The following is a 17,449-nucleotide window of genomic DNA, read 5'->3' as shown; positions in this document are numbered from 1 at the left end:
ACCAGTTCCCATTAGCCCTCCCCTGGAGGGCAGAGGGAGATCAAAACAGGGTGACCTAAAACCCAATCAATAACCCACCTGCAGAAAAGTCAAATGTGAAGTGCTCAGTGACAAGGACACTACATTAAACATCTGACTGCCTTAAAGATCTTGATTAGCAAGTCATTTAATGTCTAAATTGTCTTGAATTTCTTGGTCCTGACATATGTATATACCCTACTTTAGGATATTCTCTCTCCTACTGGAAACACCTCATAATTTTCAATTACTAGTTGCTCATTTAAAACATATTCTTTTAGGTGGGGGAGGGACAGACTGAAAGGAAAAAATTCAGTTATCATTATTTGAAGTACAACACCACACTGGCTCAGCTACTCCATCATAAAGCAAGTTAAACATCTGTTTTCTCTCATTTTGTGCAGAGAGATATATATATACATATAGCTATATGTACACACATATATATTTCTTAAAATATCAGTGAGAAAATGTATTGTTGCTGAATTCCAATATAACTTTAAAAATGTGAAATAACTTTTTGAAAAATGGCCAGGTTACAGTAAGTAAATAAGTATAATATGTTTCCATTGTGCTATATAAATTAATGGATGTCACTGTAATTGTACCAGTATTTCCATACCAATTTAATTAATTATTTAGAAGAATAGATCATCAAAACAATAAGATTAAGCAACATTCTAACCCTTTTGAATGACTGGCATTGATAACTAGTATTAGCTGTTCCATATATATTGCTCAGGCCCTTTCTATGGAAATCAAAATATTTTCCTCCAAAATGAGTTTTTATTATTTTATCATTTTGATTAAAGTGAATATAGACTATATGCAATTGTACATATCTAGAGGACACTAATGTAGGAAATATAATATTTTAAAGCACACTTTAAAATATAAGACTTTCCCAAAATGTTCATCTTTTAACCCTAACCCTAACCCTAATTTTTTGTTAAATATAAATAACGCAATGTACGTTTAATGGGGTGGGGGAGTAGGAATAGCTTTTAAGGGCAAAGTAATTTTTCCCCCAAACAGGCACAATTCTTCTTGTCCTAGAACATAATAGCCCTTTCTTATTATGCTAACCAGGTTTTCTTGTGTAAGAAGATCTAAATTTTTTAAAATACTATTTAAAAAATGCTTAATGTCAGGGGTTAATGTGGGGCTTCCCTGATAGCTCAGTTGGTAAAGCATCTGCCTGCAATGCAGGAGACCTGGGTTCGATCCCTGTATTGGGAAGATCCCCTGGAGAAGGAAAAGGCTGCCCACTCCAGTATTCTGTCCTGGAGAATTCCATGGACTGTATAGTCCATGGGGTTGCAAAGAGTCAGACATGACTAGGAATCTTTCACTTTCACTAATGTCGGTGTAAATTTTTAGAAGTATGTCTTGCAATACCATTTATGCGCCCCTTCCATTTGATTTTTGAGTAATATTGTCCAAATTTTCACATATGTAGGAATTCTAGAAAGTTCTTGTTAGATTGGTCCATATACATTTAATGAACTCTTCTTACCATTATATATTTCCAAATTCATGAAGATTGTTTCTATTATCTTACTGACCACCAGAGGTCTCCAGAAATAAGCCATCATACAGAACAATTAGTATCAAGCAGGAAAGTATTATATGAAAACAAATGTATTGTGTGAGGGTCAATCCTAACCATGTTCTCCAATATTTTTCAATAGAAAGACAATGATGTATCTTTTACACATTGGCTTCTCTTGACTTTGGAGTTTTCCACAGCTTTGGTATTACCATATACTACCATACATTAAGGCATAAAATATTTAATAAGCATACTCATTATCAATGATTCTATCATTATACTGCATAGACGACTTGAGATGGGGTCAGAAGAGATACAGGAAAATAATTCATCTTTTCACCACCTCTGGCTCTTCCCCACTACCTAGAGTTCCACTGCTTCCCCCTTCCCCTTGGGAATCATAGCCTTACATGTGTATGAGAGAACAATACTTTCTCAGTGGTGAAAAGAATATTCTAGAGTGGCTTTCACCTACTTAGTGGAAACAAAGCCCCCAGGAGTTCTCCTGCCAAAGTCTCTTCTTTCCACCCAAAATCCTACTTTATATTCAACCTTAACCTGAAGGGAAAGAAATACTTTTCTTATTCTTGTAATATGTGAAGCCCCAAAGTCAAAGTAGAATAAAGGTAAGGAAGGGTATCTGAAGAACCGTAGCATTGGGAATGTTTTAAAATGTGGAAATCATAATTTCTTGATAAGACATTTAGGAAACAGAATTGGTTGCTAAGTAAATATGTAGGTAGCATTTACTTTCACTTTTCACTTTCACGCACTGGAGAAGGAAATGGCAACCCACTCCAGTGTTCTTGCCTGGAGAATCCCAGGGACGGGGAGCCTGGTGGGCTGCCGTCTATTGGGTCGCACAGAGTCAGACACTACTGAAGCGACTTAGCAGCAGCAGCAGCATTTAATACCACCCAGCCTTTCCTAACAGCAGAAGAAGTGAGACTGTTTTATTACAGGTATCCATAAAGTACATCTAAGATGAATCAGCTTCTTCACTGTAGAAACAGGGAACTAAAAAAGAATGATTATGGCATTGAGATGTGAAGGTTCGCACTCAGCATCTCTGTACCTGAGGGTCATCACCTACCATAGTACTCCCATTTGGATACAGGCGCCACGGCTATTCCACACTTGAACACACCACTTCCTGCTCCCAGCACCATTGAGGTTACGTACCCTCCGTATGACTAAGAAATGGAAACAGTTATTTTTATGGAGGTAAAGGAATTAAGGACATATGGTAAGCAAGTCGCAGTTTCCACATTTCTCACATCTTTATATACTGTGCCTCTTTCGAGATAGAAAGCAGGATAGAGGAGGTTTAAATTGGCCTTAATTGGGCAGTATCTAAAGACTACCCGTTCTGAGCCTTGCAAGGTCCCTTTTCTTGGTAGGTGTAAGAGGGAAAGTATTGACATTCTGCTGAGTAGTACTAATTAACAACAAAACAACAAAAACAAAAAAAAGTTAAAGAAAAAAAAACAAAACAAAAAGGCAATAAACTCTAAGTTTTTACTTTTTTGGACTCCTGAGAAAAAGTGTCTCTCCTTCCCTCTCCCCCTCTATCTTTCCTTCTCTTTATCCCTCTTTCTTGCCTCTTCTTACTTGCTCACCTCCTTTCCCTATTGTAATAAACAAAAGTGTAAGCCTGGGAAGGACTCATTGCCCAGAAATCTAAGACATTTGGACCTTCTTAGATGGATATGATGGTTGTGATTTACACCTCCAAATATGTACAAACAAAAGTAAATTATCCTGTTTTGGATTATATTCACTAAGGAACACATCAGCCAAAGTACTCACCCAGCCCCAAATTGCAATCCGTTTGTCGTCCACAAATCCCATTTTTGAAAACTGTCTAAAATGCATGGAGGAAGTCCACGAATTAGTATCACACTGTGTATAGAAAACGAAGGTAACCGCACAAATGTGAAACCCTGCCATTTGTTCTCTATTTCATTCTCTTAGAAATTAAGATTAATTGCTGCCAGCAATCAAATAAACACCTGAGATCAATATCTATCGTTTTAAATTTAAGAGCCAGATGAACAAGGTTTACTTGTTTTGGAGTCCATAAAAATTATGTCTGTGTGTGTGTGTATGTGTGTGTGTGTGTGTGTGTGTGTCTGTATGATTCACAGAAAACAAATCCTGGCTGTTTTTTTCACAGCTGTATATAAAAATTGCAGCCCAGATGCACTTTTTTTTAACATAATTGAATTTAAACCTCTCCAGATGTTTTTCAGTTTAGAGAGGCTGCCCCTGCAATAGAGAAACATGGGAGCATGGAGAACATCTGTGTAGGGCTGAGAAATATCTCTGGGCCCCCTACCTGAGGACTTAAACACCATTCTCTAAATACATCCCTTCTTATGATGGGTGTTGATTAGTTATCTCAACACTGTGAAATATGAGGCAATTCTTCCTTGAAGGACTAAGATGTCTTTCTGTCACTAAATTGTGTGGTTGGAATCCAGGTAAAGAAAGAAGAAAAATATTCTTTGCATCTATTTCTTAGTCTTAGCCTTACATCAAAAGGCAATTGGTTTACTTAAAAAAAATCTAGCAAATGGGGTTCTTAACTTGGTAGTATCGAGGGAGGTGGGGGACCCTCACACTGACCTATATGTGACCTTAAGAACCTTTGTTTTCAATTGACGGTATATGTCTTAGACTGCTCTGAGTTAAGCAATATTAGAAAAAATTCAATGTAAGTAGTTTTCAACTCATCTTCTCCATGTAAACTTTTTAAACTTAGAACACATACATACAGAAACATGTACCAAATCACAAGTGTACAAGCTCATAAGCCTTTACAGAGTGAACATACCTTAAACCAAAAAATGGGGCAATACTATCACCCAGAAGCCTCTGGGTCATTTTTCTCTTTGAAAAAAACAAAAACTCTTTCATTGAATCCCAGAAGACTTTCACCTGACTTTGTACCAATATAAATTCGATTGTGGAAAACTCTTTCATTGAATCCCAGAAGACTTTCACCTGACTTTGTACCAATATAAATTCGATTGTGGATATATAGGATATAGGTTCCTGGTTTCTTTAACTCAACAGTCTGTGAGATTCATCTGTGTTGTTGTACATAGTTCCTTTGAGTTGCTGAAAAGCAACTACTCATTACTTCTGAAACAGAGTTGTATATTGTGGGTAACACAATTCTATCATTTTAGACTTGAGAGGCGCTGGAAGCCATGCCCTTTCTCACAGAGGACAAATCTGGATAAATAAAAATGAATTTGTAAAAATATCAAAGCCTCGCTCCTGAAAACAACTTATGCTCATATCTAAATCTTATTTATTTTTTTTTTTTTTACTTTCAAGGAAAATAGCTAATCATTAACTTTGATTTAACAGATTTAGGATTACTTAATAAATTGTCATCTTTTCTCCTTGTTGGTTGTTCCTTTTTTTAAAGGCATTTTCTTCCATCCATTTAATCATTCACAATTTTTTTTTCCATTTCCTAGTTTCTAATTTCACAACACTATTTAAAATCGTTAATTTATTATGCTTTCCAGACATCTCTGCAGTTGGTTATGGAACCTCAAAGACTACGTTCCCCATTTACCGGTTGAATGCAACTGAAAGTAAGTTGAAGGGAAACCCAGATTCAAGACCTGACCAATCTTGGCAAATTATCTAACCTAAGAGCCTCCATTTCGTTACCTGAAGTATAAGGTCTGAATACTCATCTCTGAGGGTTGCTGGGTAGCTTCAGGGATAAGGCAGGTAAAACAGTGCATGTTACATGTGCACTCCAGGATAACCACCAATTAAGAGTAAAATCTTTCTGAAGTCAGACCACATCTATTTATAATCTCACAACTGATGTGATTCATCCTTAAAGAATCCCTTATAACTGAGTGACAACGGTCGTATTCCACAACTTTCCCAAACTGGGGGAGGAACTCTCAACTCAGCAGAATGTAGGAACCACTCCTAAGACTACATGGCTGTCATCCTACTCTGACATAAATGTACACCAATCTCCTCTATTTATCCTTGACTATAGGGGTGGCTTGCTTATTTAGTTAGATGTTTACTCAGAGGCACATTTATCCCTGTTTTGTCCATGTGTTTGATGAATTCTGAGTCCCTATTGCTAGAAGATGGTAGCACACATATCAATTCCCTTTCTAAGTCTAAACATAATATTTTCACTAAAAATCTAGCCCAAGGATGAATGATTCTTCCCAGGACACTTGAAATTCTTTATACTTCACAACTTTAAAATATAAATGGGAGGCGGGGAATTAAATAGCCTCTGAATTCACCTCCTAGTCACTCACCTGGTTGCTTCAATTTGATCTTCAACTTCAAATGTTCCCAATCTTCTGTTGATTGCGTGCATGATCTTATCTCCTTGGTAACCACTTCCTCTGCCATCAAAGCTAGCTACTATAATGTTTTCTGTGCTTGCAAGGTAAGTAGCCCAGTTGAGTCTGAAGATAGCATCTGCTTTTTGACTACAGGGGCCTGCATATCTGTGAAAAATCCCAAATTGTTAGCCTTTGTGGTTCCTGAATCAAATGAAGAGGGCTTGCGTTTCTAATTCCCTGTGGACAAGAAGTGTACATCTTTCCTGTTCATGAGCCTGAAATCGTGCCAGCCGCCAGGGTGTTCTCAGTGGGTCCTGTCAAACTTGATAGTCATGACAACATGACTATAATGGCTGTGTGTTTCCTCCGAAGATGCCCATTAGTTTTATCTTTGAAGATTGCTATCAAACACAGACTTCACAGGCCAACGTTTGCTGCCACTGCTGCTAAGTCGCTTCAGTCATATCCGATGCTCTGCGACCCCATAGACAGCAGCCCCCGTCCCTGGGATTCTCCAGGCAAGAACAATAGAGTGGGTTGCCATTTCCTTCTCCAATGCATGAAAGTGAAAAGTGAAAGTGAAGTCACTCAGTCGTGTCCGACTCTTCTCGACCCCATGGACTGCAGCCTACCAGGCTCCTCCATCCATGGGATTCTCCAGGCAAGAGTACTGGAGTGGGGTGCCATCGCCTTCTCCGAGTCCAGTGTTTACTAGGTTGCATATATCTTGGAAATCAAAGAAGTAAATACTCTAATAATTAGAAGAGGGGAGTTGTGTTATGAAAAAATAATGAAGATGACAATAAATGCAGCTTCAAATATATCTTTCTGATTGAGCTTACAGACACTCTTAGACTACACGTTTCCTTGATTAGAACTTCTTGAGGACTTCCCTGGTGGCTCAGACAGTAAAGCGTCTGTCTACAATGGGGGAGACCCGGGTTCGATCCCTGGGTCAGGAAGATCCGCTGGAGAAGGAAATAGCAATCCACTCCAGTACTATTGCCTGGAAAATCCCATGGACAGAGGAGCCTGGTAGGCTACAGTCCATGGGGTTGCAAAGAGTAGGACATGAATGAGCGACTTCACTTACTTCCTTAAGGACTTTGACTGTTGTAGGATATGCACTGCATTTGCTTCAATGGCCAGCACAGTGCTGTTCACTAAGGCTCCACAAGGCACTGTGGAATGGGCCAAAGTATGAGCAGACACCTCAAAGAAGGGACTTCACTGGCGATCCAGTGGTTAAGACTGCACTCCCAGTGCAGGAGGCATGGGTTCGATCCCTGGTTAGAGAACTAAGATCCTGCATGCCATATGGTGCAGCCAAAACAAACAAACAAACAAAAAAAACAAACTTCAAAGGAGAAAGAAATAGACTATTGGAAAATGGGTTATTGTTGGTATTCTACTTATTAACAAGTTTAATTCTCTCATAGCTGCATTCTTCACAGGCTGTAACTTATCCATACATAGCTGTGTATACAGTCTTCATCAAGCCCTCTCATTTCCATTTGTTAATCAAGACATTCCCTCCAGGTCATCGGGTCTTGTAAATAGGTCTTCTTTGCATGATCTACAAGACTCCTGGACCCAGAACTTCTCGGGTAACTCTTCCCTTCCCAGCCCATCTCTCCTACTCATCTGTTCACTCTCCCTGCCAACAGGATTGGACAAGACCTGCTTGGACATCTTTGTTAACATCTTCCTCCCTTTCCTTGGGGATGGCAGTCAAAAGAACTTCAGTTTTAAGCCAAATATTATATGACTTTAATTTTGACTCAGATAGGTAAGAATGTGCCTGCAATGCAGGAAACCTGGGTTCCATCCCTGGGTTGGGAAGATCTCCTGGAGAAGGGAATGTCTACCCACTCCATTATTCTTGCCTGGAGAATTCCATGGACAGAGGAGCCTGATGGGCTACAGTTCATGGGGTTGCAAAGAGCTGGACACAACTGATTGACTAACACTTTCACGTTTTTGTTTTTGTTTTTTCCATTGTGCAACTTTAATTTTACACTAGATATTGTATCATTCTAAGTTTTAGAAAAAGAAGGCATTCATGAATTTCTTAAGCAAGTAAACATTTTTTTTAACTTGTGAAATACCCTGGTCCTTTCAATGATATTAAATTTGGTAGAGTTAATAGGTTCCCTTAGTATTAACTATGTGTCAGGTTAAATAAACTTGAAGATTAAGCAACATTATTTTTAAAAATAGAAAACAAAGATTTTGATATCTAAGAAAATGAAGAGGAAAATCACTGAAAAGAACTGGGCCTGAATTTACCATGTTTTTTTAAAACTTTCCTAATGAAAGGGAGATTTAGTTATTACTTACTGAGGATTCCAAGAAGATAAAAATATCACTTTTTTTCTTTTTAAACAAACCCTTGTGTCAAAACATTACTCTTTTTTAATTGTAAAGAATCTTGTTCAGTACTGGGGCTAAGGCCCCAAGCAAGTGAATGTTATTGTAGTCAAAATTTGACTAAATTAGGTGTAATGAGAATCCAACAGTGTATCTGAAAGTTTAAAATACCTCTTTCTCTTTTTCTGAACTTTTATGTTTGGCTTACATGGAATTGTAAATGCAGGGGAACGTGCTGTATAAAGGGTGTGTCTCATGTTAGTATCTATATTCCTTCTTTTCTTTTTTTTTGGTAGTAACAAATGGAAAGTATCCCCAAGTTTTCAGTTTTCTTTTCTGTATAATGGACCCGATAGAACTGACTACACAGGCTTGCAGTGTGGACAGAATAAGGCAAATTACCCGGCATGCAGCAGGCACATAGCACGTGTGCTGGTTTGTTTAGTTTTGAATAAGGGAAATGAGGCAAGCTGGGATAGGAAGAGTGGCATTGTGGCCCTATATGTGAGTCAGGGCAATTTTGGAAAGATTGAAGTAAAATGCTTTCCTACTAATTACCCAAAATACAAAGATACCATAGTTAGACCTCATGGGAGCTCACATTTACTCTTCAAAGACTTGTGATTTCATAATTTTGTCTAGGACTTGGAGAAGTTTAAATTATATAATGAATACTTTCTCATATCATATCTTCTCTTCACCAAAAATGGGAATGGAAAATACCAGGCAATGATATTTCAGGAACTAAATAAAGAGAAACCTGACACTGGAATGAATTAATAGACCACCAATGAGAGATATCTGGGTAAATATAGGGATAAGGAAACTGTGAAGACTAGTAATACCCATCTATTGCTTATTAAAATATCTAAGAGGTAAGGATGCAAATTGGGACTTGAGGATCTCTCTCAAATTCTCTTGGAGGTCAAGGGGGGAAAAAAAACAAAACAAAACCCATATGCCATTATGAGGGAAAAAGAGTGTCTAGCTTCTCTATTAGAAAGATGGTAGACAATACAGGCTTGGATCTCTGATTGCAAAATGGAAGAATTATTAAAATTGCTCTACAATAATTCAGGAAGAGAGAAAGGATGCATTTGTCTCTATTTTTCAGTGAGCTACACTGGGTAAATATGGACAATGGTTAGCTTCTACATTATTCCTTTAGCTTGAATACTTACACTTCTAATAGCAGAGGATATTTCTTGGATTTATCAAAATGAGGAGGCAAGATCATCTGATACCAAAATTCTAAACAAACAGAAAGATTAATTAATGAATTAAGAACACATTAGCACGTGGTTTTGGTTTCTTATCTCTGTCAGTGACAAGTAACATGTAGCGTTTAGCAATTTGTTAAATTAGAATAGAAAAAGAAAATGAACTGTTTTGATTTAGCATGCTTTTCAGCTATAAAAAATATTCTCTTTCAGGTTAAAATACTAGTTTCAGGTTAAAACAAATTTGTTTCTAATGGGTCTATTAAATACATTGGTGTTTTGTAAAATAAAAGTGCATCTTAGAATTGCTAATGTTTTGTTTTTATGATTCTGTTCTTTGGCATCTGATCTACTTATCTAGTTTGTTTATGGCTTATGTTCTAAGTTTTCCTCCAAAATGTTTTCCTCGTCTTGAATTTCTTTGAAGATGTTTAGGATTTTTAGTTGGCCTTAACACTATTTTAAAATTCTGATTTAATAACATTTTTGTAATTCTTATTGCCATCCCAGGCTGCAAGCTGAGTTCCCATTCCCAGCTCTGTGTTTCGCAGAATGAAGCTAGGTTTATGTGGGGCAAACTGTTCTGCACGATCTTGTGCAGGTCCGTTTAATTCGCTCCGTTTGATTTAACATCAGGTTAATAAAATTTGTCCCTAAACAATAAATTGGTTACCTTTGCTACCAAATTCAGGCTGATTAGTTAGACTAATCTTTAAAAATGAGAGAGAAAGAGAGAGGAGAGTTGTTTCATATTTTAATAAGATTATTTCCAGCTTCAGTAGATTTAACCTACAAGGAAAAAAATCCTTATCTCTAGAGATGTTTCTTCCTTATGTTCACCTTTCTTTTGTATTTTGGTTGTTATAATTATTTTAGTTGAGGAAAAAAAGAAAAGTTTTGGAGTAAAATATTTATATAGGTAGATTTTTCTTTAATTTGTATTTTGCTGGTTATTTTATGCTTTCTGATCAAATGTGCTTATGAGAACAAAAATTTTAGTCTCTTTTATATTTGAGTAGAATGTCAAACTATCAGTCGATCACGATGCTTTTTAAAAATATGTCAAACCCAGTATTTGATCTCTCCTTTGTTTGAATCAACACTAGTTAACTGGAAATGTTTTACTTCCTATATTTAAGATGCACAGTCTCTTCTCTGGGGGTCACATCCAAATATTTAATATGTTATATTGTAATATTCAATGCCTTCTGTTCCAGGAAGTCCAGTTAGCTCTTCAAAACCCTAAGCCCTTGCCAGTCAAACCAGATTCAAGGGCCAGCAGCACTAGCATCACGTGGGAGTTTATTACAAGCGTCAATCCTGGGCCCACGCTCACGGGCTGGCTCAAAATGTGCACATTAATGAGGTCCCAGGTGAGCCATAAGCACCTGCAGTTTCAGGAGCATTGCTCTAAGCTCTTCCTCAGAAGCACCCTCCACTCTCCATGCTTTTCCTGACACTTAAAACTGGAGGAGCTGAATGCCTTCTACTATTAGCTTTTATTAAAAAATAATCTAAAATAAATCACTCTTAATGGATCCCCCCCTTCCCTATGAATTATTAGCCCTTAATGGAGAAAACAAACAAAAACAACTACAAAAAAATGACAGGATTTCCTACTCAAAGAAACCCCTTGTTCTTAGTGGTCCCTGAACATAATACACGATCGGGCCACTAGGCTAGGGCCTATCATGGAGAGGAAGTTAGGAAAAATTCAAGATTTCTGTCCTGGGACTGAAGTTTCAACATTTTATAGCCAAACTTAAATTTTTTTACACAAGTCATTTTCAATCTGTTTGGGTTAAAGGTAAAATATATTAGTATTTCCTTGTTAAAAACACAATTAATACTTAATAGTAGAATAAAATTACTAATGGGATGACGCTGAACTAGCTAGCAACAGTGCATTTTATCCAAATATTTTCCATTTAAAATAATATATTTTATGTAGAATATTATATTTTTAGATTAAAAAATATAAAACTAGTCATTCTTGTGATAGAACATTTTATGAAAAAGTAACATTATAATAGATTTATGTATAAAATACATACTGTCAGATCAAGTTACATTTGGTTATAATTTTATTGGTGTTTCCATGAAAAGTTACATTCCGAGAGAAATTTCACTTACTTGTCCCATGCAAATGAATGAAGTCCAGTTTCTTTGAGGGCATCTGGACATCCTGCAGCACTTGATCCAAATCTGAATTGTTTTCCAGGACTCTTAGTTCTCAACAAACATTTGAAGCATTTGTTACAACGTGAAGAATTTGGATTGTGCAAAGCAATAAGGAACAAGTGGGTGATTCACTGATGAGACTATACATACTTCATATTTTAAGCCTTGTGTTCAAGTCATTGTCAAGACACTCTAAAGCTGAAGAAAATCCCATTATGCTAAGCACATGTTGCTCCTATTCACACACACTTTCCTAAAAAGCAAACCAAGGGTAAAATATGAAAATGTTACCTTTATCATTGTTGCTGTTATGCAGAGTATAGAGGGGCAGACCGGGACCTGTTAAAATAATCAGGGAAAAAAATATATTTCAGAGCTTTAAAAAAAATACCATATTTTTCAAAAATAGCATTTGTTACCATTTAACTTTGATATAACTTTGACACCACTTAGCTTTGATAGAGTAAATATCACAGTGGATAAGAGGCTTATAAGTGTTAGCTGATTTTCTTTTTCCTTAAAACGAGCGCAATTTGAGTCTAAGAAGTATTAATATTACTGGGAAGGTACCGAGCTCTGGAGAATGAAACAGAAATTGCACATCTGGCCCTGCTTAGTGCCTTACGCACATTATCATGTCTGAACCCAATTTTTTTTCTGTGAACTAAGCCTCTGAGGCCCAGAGTAAGCCCCCAGCCTTCCTGGCTCTAACTCCGAGGTCCAGAGAGGCCACACACTCTAGCAGGCCCTGCCCACTAGGGGTGGAGCTCAGTAGACAGGTACCCCGCCACCCACACTCCACTGCCACTCCACTTTCCACTTCCCCACCTTCAAAGGGCAGATCCCCTCCGCTGCTGTCCCCACTGTGGAGGACTGGGCCAGGCGGCACATCTGCAATGTGCCTGACTTGGATAAGCGATTCCTTCCTGGCATGCGAACGTGTTTTTCTCACACGCTCAGATCTTCACTATTTATCCCAACTGTGGTGGTTTCAGAGTGGAAGGTAATGTATAGAAAAAGCTACTTAGTGAGCTATTTAATTTTGACACATTTGGATCACAGTATTAATTTTTACATTTGATCAGAACCACAGTGGAGGCATTCTAAGGACCTGGGATTGAGTCCTTGACTTTCCTGCTTTGTGACTTAGGACAGCATACCTATGCTTCAGTCTCTTCATGTATAAAATTAGGATAATCATATCTACATTACAGAGTTTTATTAAGGATCAAATAAGATCATGAATACAAAACTTGAGCACAGTGCCTAATATACATAAAACACATGCCCCAAAATGGTGACTGGAAACAGCCATAGTAAAGAACTAGGAAGAAAAATATGATATTAAAGAAAATGTGCCAAGGCAGAAAGGTTCAGATAAGGAGACCTCTTTTTGGCAATGGACAGTTCTTGTCAACTTTTCAGAATATCCAAATTTCTTCCTCTCACTTTGAGAAGTAATCTAGTGTTTAATGGCAGAGGCCTGTGTCTAAACTCTCTTGTGCTTCTTAAGGCTGCATGACCTGTGAAATCACATTACCTCTCTTTGTCCAGATTTCTTCATTTTTAATAAAGAAAACAATAATAACAACAGTTATAGAAGATGAAGCTGTGAGCAGGCTGAGTCACAGGACCCGCCTTACGTACATTTTTCTCATTTAAGGGGGCAAGTGCATACAATTATAATTTGCATTAAAAATGCACACTGGTGTATACATAAGGATGCAAGTGCCTCTGCCATACATAAGCTCTGGGTACGTGTGCTTTCAGCCTAAAAGCAAGCCTCTTGGTTAGAAGGGGAAAGAAGGATGGCTAACTCACCACTTACCCGTGAGTGGAAAGGGAAAAGGACTTATGTGATTTCATGCATTCAGATTCAATAGGAGAGAAGTGATCAAGGCAGAAAAATATTTCCTAAACTGGACACTGAAAAGGAGGTTTCAGGGATGGAGATGCTGAGCCAGGAGGGTGGTGAGAAGGTTGTCCAGAGAGGGGAGGGGATGGAGGGAGTGACTTGAGAGGGACTTTGTGGGTACCCTCTGCTCAAACTTACCGGAACATCTCAGCTGATAGTACTTTGCCTCTTGACTGAACGATACAGAGTAATACTGACACCTGTCTGGATTCAGCTCACAGCTGAGGCACGTCACTTTTGTGTAGTCATTAAGTTGGATTCTGTAAAACCAATGGTGGAGATTAAGTACTTGATAAAGGGATAAATGAAAGAAGGAATTAAATAATGCCAGGCACTAGTTTCAAAGATATCAGAATGCCAAGAAATACTCATGAAACTTAATGAGTTAATATGCAATAAATGCAGGAATTAATCCATGATAACCTCAAACCTCCTATTGTTTGCAAATATCACAAAGCATCTATAAAGTCATGCTCTTTTGATGACATATGGGTTGGTTTATACAGGAATAAAAGCATTCGATAGTAGTTCCAATTTAATATATTAGGACTAGGCAAAAAAATAAAATAAAAAATGAAAACATAAGAGCCGAAAATGTTCATTAGCTAAAAGCTCATTAACAATTTGATAAAACTCTTACTTATAAAGATTTCTTGCACCTGGCATTCCTTTATATTCATTGCTAATGTAGTATCTGGGGAGAAAACAAATGAAATGTATTAATTATGTTTTACAGAAAAAGTCAAGTATACTCCCTTTAACTCAACTACCAGCATTAGTATTCATACAGGCGCATGTGTATTAGTGCTTGCTCTACTTGTATCATTTTTCCTGCTCTTTTATTTCTCAGAAATAGGGGCATCATCTCTAAATAGGGGACTCTTTTTTTTTTTTTTTTTAACAGGCTGAAGTATCTGAATATGAGGATTACTCCCTTAGTTAAAATGACAAGTAAAGACTCAAAAAAGTCTTCTTTCAGAAAAATAAGACTGGACAACTAGCCTGAAGGTGAAGCCCCATTTATCTATGTGGTGGTGGTGGGTTAGTCAGTAAGTTGTGTCTGACTCTTGCAACCCCATGGACTGTAGCCTGCCAGGCTCCTCTGTCCATGGGATTTCCCAGGCAAAAATGCTGGAGTAGGTTGCCTTTTCTTTCTCCAGGGGATTTTCCCAACCCAGGGATCGAACCCAGGTCTCCTGCATTGCAGGCAGATTCTTTACCAACCAGGGAAGCCCCCATTTATCTGTACTGTTTTCCATATTCTCTGTTTCATAACAGACCACTCGGTGGCAGGTGCCCTATCCTTCTGAGAGTGGCAGAGCCACTTTTAAACAGGACCTTCAAAAACTGCTTTGAGCAATGGCAAAACTCCTCTGTGGTGAAACTGATACAAAATTATAAAAGTGCCTCAGGTTCTAGCGGAAAACAACACTCCCTGACCCGCCATCGTGTGCATGGTCATCGACAGCCTCCACAGAGCTTTCCGTTTGCCACAGGTGAAGGCTGAGACAGGTACAGTAGCCTCTCCAAGCCTTCTAAACATACGGCGTCAGCTGAAATCTATCAAAATGCCCCAGAATAGTTCAGTGTTCCAAAACGTTTAAGAAAAAGAGGCTGCAGCATTTCTAATGTAAAGCAGGTAAGAGCAAGAGGTAGTGCTGCTTGGTGGCATGGTATCAAGTCTGCTGAGCATATGTGAAAATCATTAAGGCTTCCGTATGTTAGAAAGAAAAAAGTCCTGAACACATTCCAAATAGACTACTCTTTATTTGTAGAAGATTTTTTTCCTTATTTCTGGGCAAAGGAGGGCGTGATTCTGACAAATACATCCTACTGATGATTAGAATACTTACAGATAATCACTGGTAAGAGCTTCTATCCCAATGACCTCCCAGGCTCCTTTTGTAATAAATGTGCAATTCTGATGGGATTTAAAAAGAAATAGGTTTATTAGATTCTCTCTCTGATCAAAGTTAAGGGGAGGATTAAATAATTTATATCAGGAATTCAGGTAATCTCAGGTCTTTTTCTTGGGTCTCTTTACCCCATCCTACCTTACTCCAGATACCACCGGGGTATCTGAATTAGTCTAATTATTTGTACATAGTGATCGACTTTACCACATGATTTCCACTTCAAATTAGTTTCCCAAAAAAGGAGATCAACCCAAAATAAATCATGTAAAAATACTCACTCTCTTATCTGTTTGGAAGTGACAAATGTGTTTGTAACCCTCTTCGTTGCTAATGATCTTGTAGAAGCTATTCCCGTCAGAGGTAAAATGAGGCTCTGCAGGCCTAAACTAGAAAATAATAGAAAACATGAAACATGTTAAAGCACATTAGTCTTAGCTCAGTACCAGTTTTAGTTTCAGAAAGTCCTTCCAACACCTATGCTCAAAACCCATGATTCATTTACTTGCCAAATGCAATCAGAGGGTCTCAAGAGAAAATTCTCCTAGAAAATACAGACAAAAGATTTAACTCCTAAGGGCTTTCTGGTGGGGAGCAAATGAAAGAATGGGCTTCCCAGGTGGCTGCTGCTGCTGCTTCTGCTGCTAAGTTGCTTCAGTCGTGTCCGACTCTGTGCGACCCCATAGACGGCAGCCCACCAGGCTCCCCCATCCCTGGGATTCTCTAGGCAAGAATACTGGAGTGGGTTGCTGTTTCCTTCTCCATTCCAGGTGGCACCACTGGTAAAGAACCTGCCTGCCAATGCAGGAAATGTAAGAGATGCAGGTTTGACCCCTGGGTTGGGAAGATCCCCTGGAGGAAGGCATGGCAACCCATTCCAGTATTCTTGCCTGGGGAACCCCAGGGATAGAGGAGCTTGGTGGGCTATGGTCCGTAGGGTCACAGAGTCTGTCATGACTGAAGTGGCTTAACATGCATGCATGCAAACGAAAGAATGTAGGGAGGATTACACATGACATTCAGCATATAGCAGTGGTCATTGTTACCCTTAGGCATCTTCTATCTGTGGAGAATAAGGCTATGATGTTGTGATACAAGCATGAAAAAAAAAAATAGCATCAGTCTTTCAGTTCTATTAAGTAAATTTCGTCCATGTCACAACATGCTTTCTTGGAACAGACTAATATTATTTTTGACTGTTTCTGGTTGGAGGATGGTTTGTAATTTGAGGGATGCCCCGCCCCCAACCTTGTTTCTTATACATCATTTTTTTGAAAGTCAGACTTAGAAACTCTTTAATCATTTCTGGACTAGATACCATAAGGAATGTCTGTCGTATATTTCATACGGAAACATTCATATAGTTATCATTTTTATTATAAGCCTTCTCATTTTGCTAAATAGGATCAACAATTTACCCAAAAAAATAGTTGTATGGAAATATAGAACAAAATTTCCATTTTCTACAGTTCGATAGAAGATAGTTCTCAGAACATAATGTCGTTTAAGCAGAAGAGGGTCTCTCCCAGCCTGATAAGAATATGTCTCTTTCCGACTTCGATTTCCTTACTACATTGAGAGCAGGTAGAAGTTGGTCTTTTAAAATTGTTGGTTCACTTCACCCTCGCTGTTTCCTCTCTCATCAGCTCCCATTTTGGGAAGGAAGAAAAATGCTTCTCTCTTCTATTTAGTGATTCAAAGCGAATTCATTTATGGAGCAAGCCGAGGCGTGCAATACACTTGGTGTTCTCATTACAGAGCTCGGAAACACATTCCCCTCTCTAGACCTGTGTTCACAGCCTTATCTTTTTAATACATTTCCCTGTTTCCCCTGGATGGAGTTGTGCCTAGTAGAAATGTGTGAAAAGTGGCATCTGTCTGGTTAAATACAGAGAGGAAAAAACATATTTTTTTCAAAGAGTCGTGAGGAAGTGTAG

The 17,449-nt window shown here is 38.1% G+C and overlaps 1 protein-coding gene across 2 annotated transcripts in view; it reads right to left on the bottom strand.

Moving 5' to 3' along the window:
- DPP4 (dipeptidyl peptidase 4) overlaps positions 1-17,449 on the bottom strand; it is an 84,783-nt gene that overhangs the window by 14,124 nt on the left and 53,210 nt on the right. For both annotated transcript variants that reach the window (XM_070804262.1, XM_070804258.1), the window contains exons 13-22: positions 15,794-15,901; positions 15,453-15,520; positions 14,240-14,293; positions 13,738-13,859; positions 11,976-12,023; positions 11,637-11,735; positions 9,465-9,534; positions 5,884-6,078; positions 3,380-3,434; positions 2,664-2,763 (exon numbers count right to left, since the gene is read on the bottom strand). In XM_070804262.1, the coding sequence (XP_070660363.1) occupies positions 2,664-2,763; positions 3,380-3,434; positions 5,884-6,078; positions 9,465-9,534; positions 11,637-11,735; positions 11,976-12,023; positions 13,738-13,859; positions 14,240-14,293; positions 15,453-15,520; positions 15,794-15,901 (919 nt within the window). The remainder of the gene's footprint in view (positions 1-2,663; positions 2,764-3,379; positions 3,435-5,883; positions 6,079-9,464; positions 9,535-11,636; positions 11,736-11,975; positions 12,024-13,737; positions 13,860-14,239; positions 14,294-15,452; positions 15,521-15,793; positions 15,902-17,449) is intronic.

The sequence above is a fragment of the Bos indicus genome, chromosome 2, assembly GCF_029378745.1.
Source record: "Bos indicus isolate NIAB-ARS_2022 breed Sahiwal x Tharparkar chromosome 2, NIAB-ARS_B.indTharparkar_mat_pri_1.0, whole genome shotgun sequence".
NCBI classification, from domain to species: Eukaryota; Metazoa; Chordata; class Mammalia; order Artiodactyla; family Bovidae; genus Bos; species Bos indicus.
This window is presented reverse-complemented; position numbering and strand designations above follow the sequence as displayed.